This window comes from Pseudonaja textilis, chromosome 1 (genome assembly GCF_049901715.1).
Source record: "Pseudonaja textilis isolate UNSWEBS1 chromosome 1, rPseTex1.2, whole genome shotgun sequence".
Taxonomy (NCBI): Eukaryota; Metazoa; Chordata; class Lepidosauria; order Squamata; family Elapidae; genus Pseudonaja; species Pseudonaja textilis.
In genome coordinates, this window is record NC_141990.1 from 25,011,592 (window position 1) to 25,028,289 (window position 16,698).

The 16,698-nt window shown below is 43.5% G+C and overlaps 1 protein-coding gene across 1 annotated transcript in view; it reads right to left on the reverse strand.

Moving 5' to 3' along the window:
* EFR3B (EFR3 homolog B) overlaps positions 1-16,250 on the reverse strand; it is a 141,834-nt gene extending 125,584 nt beyond the window's left edge. Inside the window, exon 1 of the mRNA XM_087929407.1 lies at positions 15,533-16,250. Coding sequence (XP_087785533.1) covers positions 15,533-15,539 — 7 coding nt within the window. The 5' untranslated portion in view covers positions 15,540-16,250. The remainder of the gene's footprint in view (positions 1-15,532) is intronic.
* Positions 16,251-16,698: the final 448 nt, after the last annotated feature.

A 16,698-nucleotide genomic window follows, 5' to 3' on the forward strand; every position in this document is an offset into this window, starting at 1 on the left:
ACCTCCACAGAGGGTTTACTCGAGAAACTATCATGATGTGATCTTACGGATGCCTGGAATAGAAAGTCATTTCTTTTTCGGCCCCCACTTGGATTATTATCTTCTGGCATTATTTTATTTAAAAGGGCTTTTTTTTGTCTAGATTGGTGACCCTTCATGTATTATTATTGCATCTGGTTTAAATGTCTTTTGAAATTGTTTTCATTGTTGTACACTTTTCTGAATCTTAGGATATCTGAAAGAGACTGATGCTCATCAATGTAATGAAAGTAGCACTAAAGAAGAAAATAGATCCTTTTGTTGCCTCAGCTAAAAGAAGCTAGAATAGATCTTCCTGATGCTTGGGTTTAGGTAAGAGACTGGACGCTTGCCCAAAATGTGGCAAGATTACCAAGAATATATGGCCACAAAGAAAGTCTAGGTCTGATCACTGATCTGAGAATGATCTAGACTACATCAGCACAGTTTTTGACCCAATACAACCTATAAACATTTCCTTCCTAATAAGTCTTTTGAACCTGGCATGATTTTTATGCGAGAGGATTATTAGTTCTATTACAGTAACCAAAATATATATTTTTAGCTAAGCATAGATCCAGAAAAAGTCTGTTCCTTAATGTAAGTGCACATCCATTGCACTGAGATCCTATCTTGCAATTGGTTCCAGCTGGTAGATCAAGAGGTGCTAGTAACAAACAAAACAGATGCTACAAAGCTGCACTTTGCCCATAGAGTCAAGGAGGGCTCACCATTCCAATTAGTTTGGTTGTAACCTTGATTTCCCTCTAGCTGTTATTTATGCCTATCATTCTGAATATATCTGCAGTATAATCCCTTTAGAATTATACAAAGAGTATGCAATTGATATCTTGCCCACCCAGGTTAATGGAGCACACAATGCAGGCCAGTCACGTGGAGTGAACTGTGTCAGGGAGGTGTCCAAAGTGGCACTTGTGAACAGATGTTGTCAATTGCCTTGTCTGACTGACTGCATTGAGCAAGATGCTGATTTGAATTATTAAGCAGAAATTAATGATGACTCAGACATCTGCCTTTCAGGGCTATTGATCAATCAATTAAAACCAGACTTTTGATGAAATCTTTCATCTGATTTCCCTTGAAATTGAGGGAATATAGAGCTAATGAATTCAAATATATACCTGTCCCAAGGCCATGGTCTTTGTCTTCCTTCTAGTTCAAGATGGGTTAGGGAAATAATTAAAAATTGGATACAAATGTCTATGGGTCCTTAAGACCAAAACAATTCCCCTAAAGAATTAAACCCTCCCCTAAAGAACTCCCTAAAGTTTGATGTAAGATGAAAGCAGAGTGTGGTTAGATGAGAAGGTCAGTGATTGAGATCAAATGTGCCAGAGATTTGATTGTGAGATAAAAAGTGAATGCTGTATATCCCAGTAGGCATCTGCCATCTTCGCTTGCAATAATAGAGCGGATAATTGACATAGATTGTCACTGAGGTGATCTGCATGTAAATCTTTATTCAGCCTTAGGTATTGCTGGGTTGTCACTGATTCTCAGATGAATGTAATAATGAAATGGCAAGTTTTTATAATACCCAAACAACATTACTTTGGCAGTGTAAAATCTCACACTGTTGTTGGGCAGATAAAATAAGCCAATTCTTAATGAGCCCAATAAAATAGTTTCTATATTAGTAGCTACTCATCACTGAGAGCTTATAATTACGCTTATAGACCAATGTCTATGGAGATTCTCAGTCATCCAGGTCATGGTTGTCCCAAAAGTACTTTTTCACAAGAGGCAACTGGATTTTCTGGTTTTTCTTTGAAGATGTTTTGCTTCTCATCCAAGCTGAAGAAGCTTCTGGATGAGAAGCCAAATGTCTTCAAAGAAAAACCAGAAAGTCCAGATGCCTCCTGAAAAAAGCACCTTTGGGATTTATAGACCAATATTTCTCGACTTTGACCTATTTTTAGACATATGAATTTCAACTTCTAGATTGCCCTGGTCAGCTCCTCTCTGATTTTTTACAACAGTAAAAATACTTGTGTCATCCAAGTATTTAAAAAAATGCCCCTTCTCTCTGGATAATTTTGTCTCACTGTAATAATGGGTAGGATTAATCTGTCCATGACAGGGAATAATTTTTGAGTGAAACTATTAATAGTAATATTTACATACATTATACTATATACACCCCAAAGTAAGAATACCCTGAGTTTAAGACAATCCCCCCAGAGGAGGATTAATCAGAAAAACCACATTTGTTTCCATTACAGTCCTCTCAGCAACTCTAAAGAGATCTTACTATTTTGAAATTAATTTAACTTTTAAAAACCCTGATCTTCCTTTCCAAAGGATAGATTCTCTCCCCATGGGAATACTTCAGTTGTTTTTCTAACAGGATGTAATTCAAGAATATTATCATCATCCATTTTAAGAAAATAATGTGTACAGTTTTATAACACTTGCTAGGAATGCAACTGAGGTTCTAAGTTCTATCATTGCCATTTTGGCAATATAAGCAAAAGGTCTTCCAAAAATTGAGAAACTGATGAACAAAGAAATTCTGTAAGTTTGAGACCTTTTTGTGTTAGTGTTTAGTGACAGTTTAGTGTTTCTTATTACAGAAGAAGGCTGTCAGAGAATCTGATCCCTAGCTTGATTAATATATTTGTACCTCCAGGCCTTAGCCTGTCCAGGCTGAGGCTTGGACAAATGACAGCCATCTCTTAGATCAAGAATAAGTTCTGGAGGCTTACAAAAGTGAATAGTGTCAGCTAAAAATATTTGCTGCAAGAAGCCAAGTCTAAAAATGTCTCTCTCACTCCTATAGACAACAGCTCAAAACTGATGAGTACAACCTGAACATCCTGAGTCATTTCCATGCTCTCAGCCCATCCTGCATCTTGGATATAGTCCATGCTGAAGCTCTAAAAGATGGAGGACAAAATGCATTTTATTTATTTATGCATCAAATTTAGAAACTGCCCATCCCACTCACAGGAAATCTGGATGGTGTACAACCAAAACATAAATATTATGTAACATATATTATATTAAATATCACCTGCCACAGGGAGGCATAAAATAGGAATAGAATAAAGTTAAAAAGAAGCAACTCAGAAGCAACTCCCCAAGAGGGTTACTTCTGAAAGGGCAGGAGACTGGGGTCCGACCTCACCTCTGGGGGAAGAAGGACAGGGGAAACAGAAGAGATGGCTCTGTCCCCAGACCCCACTAGTCAAAATTCTTTAATTGACAGATCTGATGGAAAAGGCCAATGTAATTAGTTTTAAAAAATGGCTCTGGAGATAGCCTGACCCCATTATAAAATGAACGGAATAGTTTTTAAGTGTTTATTTTATTTTCGATTATGTGCCATCAAGACAATGTTGGCTCGTAATAACCACAAAGATAGATTTTCTCTAGGACCCTCATTCCCAATCTGATCCTTGTACTCGTTGTACTCATTGCTGCTGGTGGTCATCTTTCTTTTCTTTTGTTCTATCATTTTATTTTATCTCACTCCTAGATGCTAAATTAAATTAAAATTTTATCTCAGGCTCACACATATTGTTGTGCCATTTCTGATCATCGCTGCTTTGTACGTGTGTGTGTGTGTGTTTCTGTGTGTGTGTCTGTGGGTATCTGGTGTCTGTCACTTACCAGCATGCCGCACAAAGATTAAATGTCACTCTTGCTTCCCCCCACTCCTGCCAACATTCATTGCAACTAATTAATAAACAGCAAAGGAATCCAAGAACTTTTGATAAGCAAACCGTACAGTGGGAAAAGCCACCAGGAAAGAATTCCTGCAGTGGCAGCATTTCAAATGCAAGCTCAGTTTTAGATGATTCGGTGTCAGAGGTGGTATTCAGCAGGTTCTAACCAGTTCTGGAGAACTGGTAGCAGAAATTTTGAGTAGTTCTGAGAACCGGTAGTGGAAATTTTGAGTAGTTCGGAATACCACCTCTGACTGGACCCGCCCCCATCTAATCTCTGCCTCCTGAGTCCCAGCTGATCGTCTGGGTCTTCTTTTGTTGCCCTGCACAGGAGAACGGAGCTGGAAAGCAGGTTAGTGGGGTGGGAATGGGGATTTTGCACTATCCTTTCCCTGGAATGGGGCGGGAATGGAGATTTTGCAGTATCCTTCCACTGCCATGCCCATCAAACCACACCCACCAAGCTATGCCCACAGAACCGGTAATAAAATATCCCACCACTGATCGATGTCTGCCTTCCTTGTGCCTCTTTCTCCCATCTGCTCCATGTAAAGGACTAGACTCTGGGTAATGCTGCATTGCAGTCAGGGATGCTTGTTTCTGTCTGGATAGGGGGATTTCCCAGTGTCTGCCTTTCCCTTAGAGCCCTTCTCACTCGTCTCCGTGTCTTTTGTTTTCCTAGACATTTGAACACATGGAACAGAAACCCCATGACATCATTGTTGCTTTGATACTATAATCCAAGCAATAGGGAACATATTGTTTTTCCTAGGCTCCTCTGTAGATCTATAGAAACTTTTAGCAAGGAAGAACTCATAGCTCAGCTTCATAGAAACGGAGTAGCAACAGTCCTAACTTTCAATTTAAAAATGTTTTTTTTTTAAAAAAACAAGGAAAGGAAAGGGAGAGGGGAGGGGGAGCAGGGGAGCAGAAGGGAAGCTTTGCAATACCTTAAATAAGGGAGGGGAGGGGAAAATACTTCTCAGCCAGGGCAGCAATCCAAAGTGTGCCCACTGGGAATTGTAAGGGCTAAAGGGAGCACGAGCTCCTAGGTTTGACGGCATTTCATTGATTAAATGGAGGGACATCTGGTCATCTGCAAGCTTAGAAAAACCCAGCCATAGCTGGTCACCAGAAAATATAGCAGCCCAGTAGCCTAGGATGAAATGGCTGCATGAGCCATGGATCAGCCACTGAAGAGGAGAGAGGACATGCCAGTTGTTATAGCCAATCATTGCTGGAGCTGCTATCTGAACCAATGTGCGAGGGGGAAAAACCGCCCCCGCAATGTGAACGGACCTGAGTGGGAACTCCTAGAGTTCCAGGGATATAACACCCCTTCCCCCTAGATGCGAACACGCATAGTCTTTGAGGTAGGCAGGAGGTTTATGCTGGCGCCCAGAACGGCGCAGCTCTGGTGGGTTGTCTGTCAGTTCAGAGTCTGTAGGGGAAGGCAGAATCGGTAGAGTGTCACTAACGCGCCCTTCGGTTCGGGTTGGCTCGGGACTCGTAGGGCTGGTCACTGGGGACGTGCTCCCGTTGACTGGTTCGGACTGGTCAGCCATCTGGACGTCGCTGTCCGTGTCCGGATTCCCTGGAACGGCTGCTGGTGTAAGCAGGTCACTGGGATTGATGCTGATGTGGGGTTGATGCTGAGGCCTCGCTCTGGTTTGTAATTCTGGGTCACTGCTGACGAGGGTGCTGTGACGCCTTCGCAGCTGGTCCAGGTGCCTTCTCCATATTCGGCCATCCTCCAGTCTGACTCGATATGACCTGGGTCCGGTGATGGCCACGATCTCGCCCGGGATCCACAGAGGGTCTCCAGCGAAGTTCCTCGCGAATACGGGTTCATGTAAGATAAAATGTCTAACCCCCGATGTGGAAGCGAGGGGAGAGTCAGGGCAGTAATGTGGGTGAAGTCTGTCCAATACAGTCCTCAGGCGCCTGCCCATCAGGAGCTCAGCTGGGGACTTATTGGTGACTGAGCACGGAGTTGAGTGCTGGCTCATCAGGAAACGCGAGAGTTTGTGGTGCCAGTCATCCTTGCTGAACCTAGCTAGGGCTTCTTTAGTGGTCCTAACGGCTCTTTCAGCCAATCCGTTACTGGCAGGATGAAATGGGGCCGTGAAGATGTGGCGGATGCCCAGGTTGGCAGCGAAACGGCTGAACTTGGCTGATGCGAACTGTGGGCCATTGTCGGAAACAATGGAGTCAGGCAGCCCGTGTGTTACAAACAGGCGAGTTAATACCTTGGTAATCGCTAGTGTGGTGGTCATGGATAGTTGTGCCACATCAATCCATTTAGAGTAGGAGTCCACGACCACTAGGAACATTTTGCCATGCAATGGGCCGGCTAGGTCGATGTGAATTCTGGACCACGGAGCGCTGGCGCTTTCCCACTTAGTAGGGGTGGCAATAGGAGGAGCTGGACGGGATTCCTGGCAGGGATTGCAGGAGCTTACCCATCTGATGATGTCCTCGTCGAGGCCCGGCCACCATACGTAGCTGCGTGCTAATGCCTTCATTCTGACGATGCCAGGGTGCCCCTCGTGCAACGCCTCCAGAACTCGGGTACGCAGTGAGGTCGGGATGACCACTCGAGTGCCCCACAGCAGACAGCCCTGCAAACTGGATAATTCCTGCAGGCGGGTCTTGAAAGGTGTAAATTTGTTTTCAACATCACCGCCCGGCCACCCCCTCCTCACCCAGTCCAGTACCTGGGCGATTGTTTTGTCTGCCTTGGTTTTGGCAGCAATGTCAAGGGCAGTGATGGGGAGGTCCAATTGGGTGACCTCAAAGATAGCGTGGACAGGAGCAGGGTCTTCGGCTGGAGCCGGCAAGGGGCAGCGGCTGAGAGCGTCTGCGTGGGACAATGTTTTATCTGGGCGGTGTATGAGTCTATACGAGTATGCCGCTAGGAAAAGGGTCCATCTCGTCATTCTAGGAGAGAGGACTTGAGGGGTCTGTTTGTCCCCAGCTAGTAGACCCAGGAGAGGCTTATGATCTGTGACCAGCTCGAAAAAGTGGCCAAAGAGAAATTCGTGAAATTTCTTCACTGCTGCAACAGCTGCTAGAGCTTCCTTATCGATCTGGCTATAATTGCGCTCTGTTGCAGAGAGCGTCCTGGAGAAAAAAGCGATGGGAGCCTCGGAGCCATTGGGGAGCCTGTGGCTTAATACTGCCCCAATTCCAAAAGGGGATGCGTCTGCTGCTAGCACTAATGGAAGGTTGGGGTCGAACTGAATAAGGACCGCCTCTGACGTGAGTAGTGATTTGACGGCGCGGCGGAGTCTTCTTTGTGACCCCAGTGCCAAGGCGATTTTTTATCCAACAGTCTGTGCAGGGGTTCTGCCACTGATGCTTTATGGGGCAGGAAGGACGCGTAAAAGTTCAATAGCCCCAAGAAGGCCTGCAGTTCAGTTTTGGAGGTTGGAGTGGGTGCCTTGTGAATTGCCTTAACCTTGGACTCCAGGGGGTGAATGCCTGAGGCGTCAATTTTATAACCCAGAAAGTCCACCTGTCTAGTGGCAATGGCACATTTTTCTTTTTTTAATTTGAGGCCATGCTGTCTGAACCTCTCTAACACTGCTCGAACTCTCTGGAAGAGTTGGGGTCTGTCCCTGGCCGAGACTAAGATGTCGTCGAAGTAGGGTACTACACCAGGGAGGCCCTGCAAAATCCGCTCCATGAGGGATTGAAAAATGCCTGGGGCAACACTTACGCCAAATTGGAGATGCTTGCACCGGAAAGCACCCCTGTGGGTGAAAATGGTCTGGAGTTCCGCTGTTTGGCTGTCAACAGGGAACTGTTGATACGCTTGAGACATGTCCAATTTGGCAAAAATGCTGCCAGGTTCAAAAGTGTGTAATAAATGCTGAATGACGGGCACTGGGTAAGCGCTAACTTGTAAAAACTTATTAATTGTGGTCTTGTAGTCCGAGCAAATTCTCAGGCTACCGTCTTTTTTGAGGGGTGTGACAATGGGCGTCTCCCATTTGGCGAAATCTGTTGGCTCAATGACCCCTTGTTTTAATAGTTTATCCAATTCTGCATCTAGTTTTGGCCGAATAGCGAATGGGACTCTACGCGGTTTTAGCCTGATTGGGACTGCCTGGGGGTCGACTGAGAATGAGATAGGGGTACCGTTATAACACCCCAGCTCATCGCTGAATACATCTGAGTAATCAGCGAATAAGGAGTCAGTGTCAGAGGTTGAGACAGCATGGACCCCTGTTAGCCCTAGGACGAGATGGGGAAACCAATCGAGCCCCAAGAGTGTGGGGAGATTGCCGTTAACTACCACTAGAGGTAGGTGACCTTTGAAAGCTTTAAAATTGACAAGGAACTTGCCTCTGCCGATTACAGGAATGACCTTCCCCTGGTAGTCCTTCAGGCTAAACTGGCACTTCTGGAGCCGGCTTGTTGATAGACTGGGCTGTAGCCTCTTGAGGGTGCTCCACGAGATAATTGAGAGCGCTGACCCTGTGTCAACCTCCATGCGACACGGTTTACCTTCTAACAAAACGGAGAGAGAGATTTTACTAATGGTATGGCAAGTGTGCTTGGCATGGTGGTGAGTGCGACAGTTCAATACTTGCCTCTGAGGTCCGGAATGTGAGAAGGGAGGGTGCCTTTGTGCCGAGTTTTGAGAGGCTTGACAGACTCTCGCGATGTGCCCCCTTTTGTGGCAGATGTTGCAGGTGGCTCTTTTGAATTTGCAGGCGGCCCTCGGATGAGATCCACCACAGGATAGGCACAGGGTGATGTGCTTGGGTGGATTGATGTTTTCTTGCTTGGCTCCTACCTGCGGATGTCTGGCGTTGGTGAGGCGGTGGATGTCGGTTTCATCACTAGGGGCTTCCTCTACTACCACCTCCTCGGAGTGGACTGGAACTGTCGTTAGCTTGGAAGTTGGACCATGGATTTCGGTGGCTGAGTGTGCTGCCAGTTCTGCTGCCAGGGCCTCCTCGATGGCTTGTGCGAGGTTGAGGTCCTTCTTAGCGAGTAGGCGCCTTTGGAGGTGGAGATCCTTGACCCCGCAGACTAGTTGATCGAGGAGCATGTCCTCCAGGTAGGTTCCAAACCCACAATGGAGTGCTGCGGTCCTGAGGGCGGCCATGTACTGGTTGATGGTCTCTTTGTCTGATTGCTTCCTCATACGGAAGGTGAATCGCCTGGCAATCTGTGAAGGTCTGGGAGAATAGTGGTTAGTAAGGATTTCTAACAGTTCAGACCATGGAACGTTTTTTAACTCACGTGGAGCCACGAGTGCTGTGGCAGTGTCAAAGACGATGGCTCCACAGTAGATCAGGAAATATGATTTTTTCCAGTGCTCCCCTGCATCAGCCAGCCCAATTGCGTCGATGTAATGGTTAAAGCGGTTCTTGTATGACTCCCACTTCTCCTCATCCGGTTTGAACGCTGGGAAGACTGGATTGGAATTCATAGTGAGGAAATCGGTTGTACAATCTGTGGAAAAATCTCTCTGGGGTAGCAGCAGAAGGTTTCTAGTGCCTGTGGCAGGCAAGTGATTTCAGCTCTGGAGAGGCTTTTTCACAATCCTCTCTCTCTCTCTGGGCTAAACACGAGGTTAGGCTGCCAGCCGTTGGCAGCGTTTTGAAATTCGCGCCTGCGTGGGCGTCAGTGACTTGACTTACAGCACGCGCTGTACTTTTTAGGTTTGAAATTCAAATGACAGCCGTTTGAATTTCGCGCCTAAAGAAACGAGCGGCTGCGGCTCGCAGCGCTTCACTTTTCCTGTAGCTGGGCTAACAAGCGGCTACAGACGCTTATCACTTTCGTTGCTGGCTGACCGCTTTCTCTGGCTGCGGATCAGCGTTCGCTTCTCGTTGCTTGCTGACCGCTTTCTCTGGCGGCGGATCAGCATTCGCTCTCGTTGCTTGCTGACCGCTCTCTCTGGCTGCGGATCAGCGTTGCTCTTATCGCCGGCCGATCGTTCTCTCTGGCTGCGGATCGGCGGCTAGTGACTCAGCGGTTGCATTGTGCTTCTGGTAGCCATCCCATCCTCGTCGCCAGTGTTAAGTTTGGGTAATGAGAGGCTGGACCAGAGCATTAGTGCAACAAATACTTTATTATAACAATAAAGGACTGACCGCGCTTGCCAAGCCTGGAACTGGCTCGCAGCGATCAGCAACTGGTTGGACCCCGCAGCCTGCTTTTATAGCTGGCTGCTGGGGAGAATCAACCAATGAGCGAGGGGGAAAAACCGCCCCCGCAATGTGAACGGACCTGAGTGGGAACTCCTAGAGTTCCAGGGACATAACACCTATACCATTCTGAACAAATGGCTGCCTAATCTCTTTTTGAAAGCCTCCAGTGAAGCTGTTCTACTGATCAATTGTTTAATCAGGAAATTTGTCCTTAATACTAGGTTGGATCTCTCTTTGATAATCTTCCATCTGTTACTTCTTGTTCTGCCCTCAAGTACTTTGGAAAACAGGTCAATTCCTTCACTCTGACACCCCCTCAAATATCGGAAAATTGCTATCATGTCACCCCTAGTCCTTTTCTTTGTTAGATTAGACATACTCAGTTCCCACAACCATTCATCATATGGTTTAGCCCAGTGCTGGTATTCAATTTTTTTACTACTGGTTCTGTGGGTATGGCTTGGTGGGCATGGCTTGGTTGGCGTGGCAGGGGAAGGATACTGCAAACTCCCCATTCCCTCCCCACCCCACTAACCTGCTTTCCAGCTGTTTTTCTGTGCAGGGCAACCAAAGAAGACCCAGCCAATCAGCTGGGACTCAGGAGGCAGAGAATAGATGGGGTTGGTGGGGCTAGTCAGAGGCAGTATTTGCTGGTTCTACTCAAAATTTCCACTACCAGTTTTCCAGAACCTGTCAGAACCGGCGAAATACCACCTCTGGTTTAGCCTCCAGACACCTAATCATTGATGGGCTAAGTAGAAAGTCTAACTCAGCCCTCTTTGGGGGTGAGAAACGTTTCCAGCTTGTTCCTTGTCTTGATCACAACCTGATAGAGCATTAAATAGTCTACTTTGGATCATAGGGAAACTTTCACAAGCCTAAGGCCTCTCCCTAGGTAACTCCTGTGCAGGAGAAATAAATAGAAATGAACTATTAAGGTCACTGGATTTTTATAAAATCTACTTTTGATGAAAAATGGTATTATTGCTAGGAGTACAATGTGACATTTTATGAAATGTACCTTTATTTATTCTGAAGGGTAAATGTTGCATAATCTTTTATGAAAGCTGCCTTTAGGGGGCCTGTAAACTTTTTTAGCTGGTTTAAATGAATAAAACAAACATTTAAAACCTTGGCTTCTGTCCTGAGCTCACCACAACATAGAATTCTACATATACCTTGGACCACAGATTCCATCCCGTCCAACTACCAAGCTTTGCTAGCTTGGAATATGGGAAGTACAGTCCAATACGTTTTGAGGACATTAGAATGGGCCAGCCTGGTCTAGGTACAGTGAGCTCGAGATTTCAAAGCAGCAGCATTTGGGGTGAAAATCTAAAGACACTGAATGCAATATCACAATTGAAGGCCTAGATTTTTATCTGAGCACAGTTGCTATACCAAAGGCACTAGGTTGCATATTTCGACCTCATCCCCAGCAGATGCCAATGACGTCCAAACCACTTTTATTACCTGGATGAAATATATATTAAAAGAAAACTTAAACAAATCTCTTCTTGAAAGCCTCAACTGATGGCGCTCCCACAACTTCCGAGGGCAAGCTGTTCCATTGGTTGATTGTTCTCACTGTCAGAAAATTTCTCCTTGTTTCCAGGTTAAATCTCTCCTTGTTCAGTTTCCTCAGTTTCACCTATTATTCCTTGTCTGGCCTTCGGGTGCTTTAGAAAATAGCTTGACTCTTTCCTCTCTGTGGCAGCCCCTCAAATATTGGAAGACTGCTATCATGTCTTCCCTGGTCCTTCTCTTTACTAGACTAGCCAAACCCAGTTCCTGCAACCATTCATTGTATGTTTTAGCCTCCAGTCTCCTAATATATTTTTGTTTTCATGAGAAAGGGCCTCAGCAACAATTCAACCATGTGTGGGAAGGCAGGCTGTCCACTGCATTCAAATGTTTATCAGCCTGGCTGGGTTTTATGGGACTTACAGCCTCTGCATTTGGACTGCGCCAGGATTTCAAAGGGCTGTGGAGGCTGCTGAGTCACCAAGAGGAATTATACTAGAAATCTCCCATCGCCCACAAATTGTGAAAATGATTTTTAAAAATAGAGGCAGAACTAGCAAGTGCAAATGATCAGAAAATTGGGACAGTTGGAGCTTCTTGAAAACTCAAGCTGTCTTCTTCATATGGTTATATAATGAGCAACAACACGTTTGTCATGCATTCAGTTTGTACCTTTTTAAAGCTGCAATTCACACTAATGTATTTAATGCCTCTGAAATCATTTCTAGGTAAATGGGCTTGAAGATCATCATGGAAGAAAATTGAATTGTGGAATCCTTGGTGCTTTCTGAGCTGGGTTGTTTTCTTGCAGCTGTTTTGTTACCCGGCTAGGTAACATCTTCAGTGCTTAAAGGGAGCGGGGGTTTGTTGTACTATAAATATTAGCCTGCTCTCTCAGTATTGGTGGGGGTGTTGTTTTCTTCTTGGTAGTTTCTTGATTAGACTATTGTATTCTTTACTACTTGGTTGTTTGTCTGAGTTGGTACTTCCCTGATTAAGATTTTGTTTTCTGCTTGATTGTTTTTCTAGTGTTGTTCCTGGCGCTAATCCTAGATTATTTGGGTGTTGATTGCCTCTTTTGAATAGTGCATAAATGTGATTTATTTCTATGTGCCTATAGATTTGCTTGAGTGCCAATCACTCAGAAGTTTCCTAGAAGTTTTTGGATTTAACTTGATATAGGATGCTCACACACACTTTTGACTGGAAATTGGGAATTACTAGCAGAAAACTAGCCAGCTGGTCTTGCTGTCCTGTTTTTGGCTAACAAGCAAGAAACATCTGAGGCATCTGAGGATCACAGTTTAGGCATATAAGGGAGATGCTTGCACACTAACATTGCTATGAGATAGGACTTGCTATAATTTATCCATCTTCTACAGACAACTCCACTTTAATATGCATGGAACAGGGGTTACTTCCACCGAGTGTGCAACTAAGGAGGAGTGCTTGATGCCAGTTTTGAGATTTACAAATGTCACTTGAAACAAAGAAAAGGCAACATTAAAAAAATACCACCCTCTAATCAGTTTTAGTCACAAATAATGATGGCAGTTGAATGGCAAGTGGTAAAAATGCCATTAGTAGGCCAAAATCAAGGGTTCGCCTATTTAGCTCACCCAGCTATGATGGAGTCATCTACAAAGATACACAGAAGCTTGTGGCAACGAACCAACCTCAGCCACTCTCAAACCTCACTAACTGCAGATTCAAATGGGTTCTAAAATTATTTGGCTTTTATTGCCTGTCCACAAAAGGAGAAAATATCATCTTATATATCTGAATACTGCCGCAACAGAACCTAAATAGAAAAATATCATTAAAAATGCAGCCTACTATAGCATCTAAAGAACTAGCATATTTTCAGTCCGGCTGTATGTAGGCCTGGGAAATCTAGGAAAAATAGATTGATTGTGTCTAGAAAGTTCCTTGTTGCAAAAGATTGATGGAAGCATTTATGTGACTTAGTAATATTAAAGAGCAATAGGTCAGTGTAATATCCCCTCCCCACCATTAGAGAAGAGAAATTATCCAAAGCAGTAAAACAAGATGCAGCACCCAAAACTCTTGTATGACATCCCAAAGTCTTTTCCTAGCCTGATCACCTATTGGTGATATGGTGTACTACATTGTGAGGCAGCAAACATCCATTAACTCTAATATAATCCCTAAAAATAGAGAGAGATTCCAAAAAGGAGGGTAATCGAAATCCTGCTCATGAGCATGATATAGTTTAGGGAATGGTCAGTTAAGAGGCAGCATAACCCCCAGCTGGATATTTGGTAGGCATGAAGGTTGGAATGAACCTTTCCTAGTTTCTCTGGGTTATAAAGAAGAAGATAGGAGAATTGTGCTTTTACATTTGCAAGATTCTATTAAAGTAGCTTTTCAATAAAGTAGAACTTGTATACTTGGTTGGGTTTCCTCTCTGACCTTCTTTGTAAGGCTGATACAATTAGAAGATCCCTTTCTAGGAAATTTATTTTGTTACATTTTATTATATTTTTTTCCACAAAAATCCCTTCCAATGAAATGCTTTAAAAAAAATAAATAAAACAGCAACAACAAAAACCACATTTTTGAAAATCGGCAAAGTACAAGACTATTTGTCATCAGGTGAGATTTGCATATTCAGGAAAGTGAATCTTCAAATAAGACATGTGGATTAACAAAGTTGAAAGACTTTATGAAACGACATAAAACAGTTTAACTTCCCCGACACTTTCTAGTTTTATTGAACTGCAACTCCTATCCCTGAGCCCATGGTCCATGTTGAATGTGTGAGATGAGGATAGTAATCAAACATGTCTGAAGGATGCCAATTTGAAAAGTATTGTGCAAACTTTTCACCTCTTCTTCTATTTTATTTTCTTCCGTTTAACTTTTGTCTGCTGCTATTTTTCCTAGGCTTATAAAACCATGGAATTATGAATCATTTAGCTTGTTGAAACCAGACCCCTGTTCAGTGCAGGAATGCAAATCAAAGCATTTCTGATAGATTTATTTTATTTTATTTTATTTATTTATTTGTTTTTGTCAGTTGTTTACAAGATAATAGGTATAAGTAAAAACATAGTTATGAACACATGGATACATATATTCTCTTTAGGCTTTTGCATAACCACATCCAGTAACTGATTCCAACAGTCTTAATTGATATTACTATTAGAAAGAGGTTTTTTCCCCCTCTAGTATTGTTTATAATACAATTGTAAACTGTTGTGCTGCAAATTATTCCCTCCTAACTGACAAATAGGAAAGAACAGGTCTGGGTCTTTTTCAGAAACATTTGCAGAAGCTCCGTCTCTATTTTGGCAAAGCTGCTATATGCTTCCTAACACCACACCCACATTCCTCCCAACATATGGGACTAGCGTCACCTTCCTGATTCAACTAATGGTTCAATTCTTTCTCTTAAAAAAGTGAACAAAAATGCACATTGTAGCACAATCTGGTGAATGAAGATCTTATCTTAGTCCATAGTTACTATCCTAATATTGTCTACACCCTTTCTCATGCATAATTAACTTATTAGAATCTTTACCGATCCTGAAAATATAGCTTGCTATGAAGAGGAGGAAGAGGAAGAAAGGCAGTATGAGAGGACTTTGACTACAGTTTTATAACTGCAGCATCTTTACTGAATAGATGAGCATCAAAGAAATGCACTGAACTCCTTTGGATTTAATTCTGAGTCAGACATTAATAGGACTGTGTTGTCATGCTGCTGTAGCATTTTCATTATTATTTTAAAGGTTGCAGTTTTTGTGAAAATTCAAAAATACTGGATGAATAATAAACAATAGGTATCATGTTACATTTACAATATCTACCCTAATAGGAGAATCACTGATTCTCATATTAAAAAACATATTTTCCATTGCCTTTAGGACTTTGTAGAGAAACATAAGCTGCTTCACCCCCATTGCCCTCTAAAGAACATACAGTTTAAATTGGACATGCATTTCTTAAGGCTCTAAAATTAATGCCATTTAACACAACATTACTAAAAAAAAATTCAAATAGCAGTTCACAAGGTTATAAACAGAAATAAATAAATGAGCATATTTCAGCTCTGTTTTTGGATGTGTTGCCCTATAGCAATCCACCCTCCCTTTCTTTTTTGCTTACCTGTCATTCTGGAATCTAAGTATCTCTGTTTTCCTGTTGAACTTCAGTCTGACTAGCAGACTTCTGGAGCTCTTGTCAGTGCTGAGAAGGCTTTCTGAGAATAAAACCAGGTAAGTGGATCACTCGGGAAGATCACAGATATGTAAGGAACTGGAGTTGTCCCTTAAAAGATGGCAGAGTTGATGAATATTCCTTTTTCAGGAACACGCTTCAAGATTCACAGCCAGCCTCTCATAAACAGTTCATACCCATCTGCTGCTGTTATTGTGCTCACATCTTCCAGATTATGTTGTTTTATGTTGTTTACCCTCCTGTTATGCTTTCAATAAAAGCTAGAGGATGAGGACCGGGTTGGTGTCCTCCCAAATTCACCTTATTTGGTAGGTAGATCAGAGGATTGTCTCTTGTTTAATTTCCTACTTGTTCTCTGCCCAAAATGCTAAAGTCCCTGTGACTTGCTCACACCCTGACCCTGAATGACTGCTAGCTACCTTGCCATGGGCTCCAGAGTCTGGAGGAGTGTGTGATCCTTTGTAAATCAGATTCCTCCCTCGGCTGTCTGTTTCTACCTTCCTCCTGGGCTGCCCAGAATTGTTTCCATGGACACGGGTAGCAGCTGTCAGTGGCAACAGGGGTCTTGAGGAATCCAGCCATCTATCCAAACATCAAATCCTCCTTCCAGGGCAGTGACTGGATGATGCTGAGCTTGCTCCAGAAGGCAAACTTTCAGTGGTGATCTCCTGCTTTGTTTAAAGGCAATGAAAAAAGGGAAGAAATTGGCACCTAGACACAGAGCAAGTCACTAGAAATTGGAGCAAAGAGTTAATATCTCTTGGGCGATAAGCACCCACAGAAAGTCAAAATTACCTGAACTATGATACTCTCCTCATTTGGAGGGTAGGCCCTAACAGAAATGGACAAAGCAGACAGATCTTCCAAGGAGATTGAATGCAGATTTATTATTAGAACAAGTGATATCTAAGAAATGCTGTCAGCTAATGCTGACCAGTTGTCCCTGCATATGCAAGCATTTGAAAGCTGGCAGCCAAGGCAGGAAGTAAATGACAGAGGGGACATGTTTTGCTTTCCTCTTTAAAAAAAGCAGTCAACTAATCAAGAGGCTAATCAACTCCGAGTATGAATTTCAGATAGTTACTTTTATATTG